Raw genomic sequence first — 6,014 nt, 5'->3', positions numbered from 1 at the left:
TTGGACTAATTTGGCTTTAGCGGGATTGGCTAAATATTAGTCGACTCATCCGGCGGATTATCCCGCAGTTGTGAAGAACACACTCCACGTGGGACCCATCGGACATCCGCCGCCGCTGGTTTTTCAGCCGCAGTCCCGTCTCTGGTGTGTTCACCTGTTACCCCGCATGCTTCAGGCCTGCTGAAGCTGCTACATTCAAAGCTTCAGAGGTTCTCACCCTGTTTATCCGCTGTCTGTGTTCATTAGAAATCAATGTCAAGTGTCAGCTATAATTAAACATTGTGTGGACGCATCAATGAAAACATAAAATAATACTTTTCTCTGCAGCTGCATGAAAGTAACTCCACAAGATTTGAGACTGCTGACTTTAGGTTTGTTTTCCGCGGCCGTTCTTTTGTTGTCAGGATTTTGCTCCCTAATTTTCTCTGCAGCAGAAACATCACTGATCTTCCCATTGGCCGGGCCACGCTCAAGTGACAGCTGGGGTGATGTAACAACACCCCCTCCACTACACCAGTCATAAAGAGCAATATCTAGTTCCATGGATTGAGATAATCTTAGGTAGATTAATGCTCTGGGACACTGAAATGTTTGTTGTATAAAAGCTCTGTTTATAAAACAATGTGTTGTAGCTGTATATGAAAAACCCATCTGACAGATGGCCTGAGCTCCAAGAGTTCCTCCAGGTTAAAGGCACTGGTTTGTGCTCCGCTGGCTTAATGGGATTTCAGCCTCTGCATTCAAATGAATTCTATAAAGAGGAACTGGGATTATTTTACAGGCTGTTTAATCTCTCTCTCACTCCCTCTCCTCTATTTTTTTTCCTTCTTTCAAAACTGAGCCTGTCCCACAGTTTTAGCATTCGTGGAAAAGTGGAGCGACTGTGAGTGCGACAATCAATGAACGCTAGAGTGCAGGCGGCCTATCAGCTCAGAGAGCCAGAGAGATGCCCTGTGGACCGTTTCTCTAACGTGAAGCGTGCTCAGTCAATTTGACTCACTTCATCCCAGACGCCGTGCCCGCCTTTCCTTTCCTTTCCCATCCCGCTCAAGGAGGGCAGACAGGAAGCTCCGCCAGAGCACAGACGCAGATCTGGTGTGCTCCTACAATAAAGAACATCTTCAGCCTCCACGAAGCTGCCACTCAGGAGACCGGCCAGCCTCCGCTGCTTGGGTTTCCCCGCCAGACTTCCCAGCACTTCCAGAAGGACGAATCCCACCTGATCCCATCATGCCTCACTCCTTTCAGCAGAAAAAAGGTGAGACCTCTTTGGTATTCACTAGTAAAGAAAATGAATACAAATTCTATCAAGCTGAAATGCTTTGCATTCCTTTGCACTGATCCTGCAAATTTTGCATAAAAAAACGAAAAAATATAAAATAGCATCTTATTTTTGACTTTAAAAGTCACAATATAGTTTTTTTCTGAGATCTGTGTGTGCATATGACTTTGTTTCAAGAGGCAAACAAACTTTCAGCTAATATCTGAAGAGCTCCGAAGCATGCTGGAGGAAAGCTGAACAGGCCACAGACACTGGTTTGCTCACACCTGCATCGATAACCTCCATATTTCCATATAACTTTTATATTGTTCCTATAATCTCTGCGATTTCATCAAATGCCTCAGTCTTCATGGGCATGCAAACTAACCATAAAGGATGAACTGTAGGCACAAGTGTGATAAAACAACTGACATCTGATAGGCAAATGGGAGTAGTGACTCCACTAAACAATGACCTCAGGTTTTATCTGCAGTATGTAAAAGCATGTAAAGACGATTTAAGGATTAGCCGCGAGGTGAGCAATTTGACAGAACTTTGTGATTCCCTTTTGATTTTCCTGCCAGCTTCGCTCTGCAAGGACATGTCAAACAGAGGTGAGTGCTTCAGATGAAAGTCTTCTTCCCATCAGAGACAGCTTCTTCCAAAAAAAAACAAACACGCGTTTTCACTTTCAGAGTTTGAACTTCGTCATTAGCACAGAAAACTCACGTGCGCCGCTTTTCTGAGGAATTGCTCGTGGTCTGACCCGTGCAGAACGAAACATTTTTCAAAGCATTGCAAAGATGAGGCGCAGATAAAACTGTGTGAAGGTGTTGAGCGCAGGTGCTGGCACAACTTCTGCAAGCCATTTCCTTGGTACAGAGAAGGCTTTTAATGAAAGCACAGGGAGACCAGAGGCATTAGGAGAAAATGCTGCAAAAATGCAGGTTAACGGAGGCCTGATGGCTTCCTAATGTTAAATCATTCAGAAACAAAAATGTTTAATGTTTGCATATCAAATAGACAATTGTGACTACGCTTTACCTATAGAGAATTTTAGATTTGTAATTCTCAGGGTGCATTAAGTACATTTTTCATATTTTATTTAAATTCAGCCGCTTCCTTTTGTAAAATCCATGGCAGCAAACAGATTTCCTCCTCTTTTCCACATCTGGGGAATGGTTGTATTGCTTTCATCCTCGCCAATCCCATGTTGCCATGTTGGATTTAAATCCATTTACTGCTTTGGCTGGAGGAAACCTTCAAAAGGCTGACATGGAAATACACCTAAGCGCCACCGGAGGACGGAAATGTTTGAAATCTTGATGGAAAAGGAATGGCGTAAAACCTGACTGTGAAAGGAAGCGCTGGATGTTTCAGTGTGAATGTGAGGTAATTAAAAATGAAGATGTGTTCAGCTCGAGTTTTACTAGCGCTCCACCCAGGATTGCATTCATATTTTAGGATTTTTTTTTTTTTAATCTAATGTGGAAGCAGCAGAGACAGACTGCTGAGCTGGAAGATGTGCCGCTTTGGTGAAGCGTGGCCTGGAGCTGGGTGTGTGCGTTTCCTGTTCAGCCAGCCCGTACACTAGTATCAGTCGCTGGCATTAGACACAGACAACTACTCTGACCCGACAGCCGGAGCAGTGCAACAGAATTAGATATGGTTCAGATCAAAGATGAACCAAAAATGGAGAAAAATAGCCAGCAACAGTCAAATGGTGGGTGGGGGCGTCTGACAGGACACTCCAGAAATGAAACCGCTGGTGAAACTGTGATGACCTGAGCGGCTTCTGCACTTCCCTTCAGTTTACATGCAAACGCCACCTTCGCCGTGTTCACTCAATGCGCAACACGGAATACAAACCAGTTCTGCAGCTTTTACAGACGTCTTTTTTACATAAGCAGAAAACATAGTTGACAGTGGAAGTTTCCACCTCACCCAGCGAAATGTTACCTCTGTTGCCTAAACACGGATACATTTCAAACAATCTGCCTGCTCAGTTTATGAGTAAACGTGAGACGATTTTCTCCGAGTGGATTTTTTGTTTTGTTTTGCTTTTGTTGTAAAGGCAAGCAAGTAAGACTTCAATTCCAGTTTGCTTCCTATCTACCATTTTTCAGGCTTTTTGGTTTTAATCCAACAATCGCTTGTCTTAGCTGATCATTTCATCTAATTGAGACAAGTGGCAGTGAAAGGAATTTCCCCATCACAAGCACTTTGGGCACACTTGTTCAGTACTCCATGCCTCAACGACACAAAAATGCAGCAGAATAAGATTTCCCTCACGCAGACGGCTTATCAAGATCTACTTTGGCAACAGCTGGGAAATGGTTTGACATTAGAGCTGAAGCAGACACCTGGATCTCAGTGGATCACGACTGAGGGTGGTGCTTGTTTACTGTCAGTTAGAGCTTCCTTGTTGAGGAAAGGATGTTCAGTAGAAGTTCTCCTCCTCACACACCTGAGGGACTAGGGTGGGAAAACATGGACATAGCACCTGTGGAGATGCTGGAGAGTTTCAAGTGTCTTCCAGCAGACTGCTCACCTGTCATGCAAAATACGTCAAAAATTCCTTGAATGTGAACCCCGCAAGCTGCATTCCAACGTCGGACTTGCAGCCCGCTAAGTGGACAGACACCGGTTTTTCCGGGTCTAGAACAAGCACACTGCTTCCCCTTTTACTGTCTTTAATTAAGATATAATAACTGACACATTGGAGGAATTGAGCAGGTTGAATTGTCTGTGGTGTCCAATAAAAGGCAACCACTGTCAGAACTTTTAAACTTTAAGAAAAAAAGGGATTTATAGACAAAAGCCATGTCGGTTTGTGCATTGCTGACATGTTCTACAAGCAAACTTCCTCTTTGTCTTGTTGCTTGTTGGAATCCAACCAGAACACCAAATGTAAAACCCACAAATAACAACAACTGTCTACTTTTTGTTTTCTGCAACATTTAAAATGATTAATTTTCATCAAGTTAAGATGGTTTAGTCAACTTGAAAAAGTAATTTGATTAAAAATATTATTTTTAAATGCAACAAAGTGCAAAACTTTTATTAATTGATCCAGTGTTTCACTTTTTACAGTGTAGATTAGGTTAGACTACAAAACACACAATGCAACACATTTGTTTGCTACATCATGAGCAAAAAGTATGGAGACAAGTTGATAAAATAAAAGCAAAAAAAACTTAAATCAGAAAAAAATGTGCAGTTAAAACAATGAAGTGTGTGCATTAAAATATCTATCTGCATCAGGGAGGAGACCTTCTGAGGATCCCAGCAGCATCGCTCACATAAAGATTGTCCGAGTTATCTCTAAACACTGAGGTTTAATTTGGACCTCTTTTCCATGCTGAGCTTGTGTGAGTCCAGCGTGAAACTAACTCTTTAGCCACTTCTGTGTTATATGTTGGCATTTTAAAATGTTACAAAGAAGTCTTATGGTCTTATTAGTGTATTTTCCACAAATAAAGTCACCTCTATTACATCTATTTAACCCTTTTACACCAGAGCTCCAGTGTTTTTGTTCTTTGATTTCCTGTAATTGTTCAACCGTCGAGCCGCTTTTCTCCTTCAGAATCTACTGGAATTATCGTGTTAACGGTTGAACAATTACAGTATGTTAAAGATTTTGGTGACGCCTCAGGTGTTAAAGGGTTAAAAGCATCTCCAGTGGTCTTTAATTATGACGATGCCGTTTTTAATCAAAAAGAATATAATTTAATTGAAAATAATTTCTCCAAAGCGGCAGCAGTTCATTCGAAATTCACCTCTGAGTTATAGATGAGACTGTTGGTACTGAGCAAGCCTGCCCTCATTTCCCATCATCTCCGACTAGCTTACAGGCCTTTACAACCCCAACCTAACATTGCTAGGGTAACAAATGGTGAGTCATTTCAGGGCTATGTAGCCGTAAAGTTTTGATCCGGATTCCAGCTCAGATGAGGAAAACAAAGACGTTCATGGATCTATTTGCTTGCCGACAAATTTTTTCCATTTTTTCTCCTAATTTGCTCCTTATTCACAAATGTTTAAATAAAAAATACTCAGTTTTAATAAATTTTTTTAATATTCGTGATTCGTCCATCACTTTAGCATTACATTAGCTTCTTTAGATATGCATACTTGAAGAAGAAAATCATCTTTAAGTAATGTTCTTTTCCTCCAGATGTGTTACTGATCACATGAACTGGACAGTAAGTCCAGAACAGATCTTGGCAAAAACATGCAAATGAAAAGCTGAACCTGGAGCCAGCTTTTATCATTTGAGGGTGCGGGTAATCTTCCTGTCAGGGTTCAACTTCGTCAAGGCACAAAAGCCAGATTGCCCCGCTGCAAACACACTCCTTTCCATGTCAGATTAAGACTTCTCCGTCTGTTAATTAAAAAAGGCAGGAGGCAAGCTTCTAAAGAAAATGCCTTCCTGCGCTGCAAATCTTTGAAGTTACCTTTATTGAATGCACCTCTTGTTTTTTTTAAACGGTGCCGTCTCTCTGTGCGCTTTCAGTGATCTCTCCTAATAGATGATCAAGGAAAACGTCTAAATGCGTGCAATAAGACGCGGAGAACAAATCTCTCTTTCTGACACGCTGCAGAATTGAACCTGATGGAGAGAAGCAGAGAGGGGAAAAAAAGGGCGGAGGGGGGTGTGAGTGGAGTTAGGGGGGGAAAAGTGAAACTTAACAATACAAAAAGAAAATTCTTTTAAAGAAAGGAACTAAAAAGAGTTCTGTAGCTAACAGCA

The 6,014-nt window shown here is 41.8% G+C and overlaps 1 protein-coding gene across 2 annotated transcripts in view; it reads left to right on the top strand.

Moving 5' to 3' along the window:
- Nucleotides 1–658: 658 nt before the first annotated feature.
- Nucleotides 659–6,014, top strand: part of bcl6aa (BCL6A transcription repressor a) — a 13,298-nt gene continuing 7,942 nt past the window's right edge. Inside the window, exon 1 of one of the 2 annotated variants that reach the window (XM_024279113.2) lies at nucleotides 659–1,258. In XM_024279113.2, coding sequence (XP_024134881.1) covers nucleotides 1,231–1,258 — 28 coding nt within the window. In that variant the 5' untranslated portion in view covers nucleotides 659–1,230. The remainder of the gene's footprint in view (nucleotides 1,259–6,014) is intronic. The other variant, XM_024279114.2, reaches the window with a different exon arrangement.

The sequence above is a fragment of the Oryzias melastigma genome, linkage group LG4, assembly GCF_002922805.2.
Source record: "Oryzias melastigma strain HK-1 linkage group LG4, ASM292280v2, whole genome shotgun sequence".
Lineage (NCBI taxonomy): Eukaryota > Metazoa > Chordata > Actinopteri > Beloniformes > Adrianichthyidae > Oryzias > Oryzias melastigma.
This window is presented reverse-complemented; position numbering and strand designations above follow the sequence as displayed.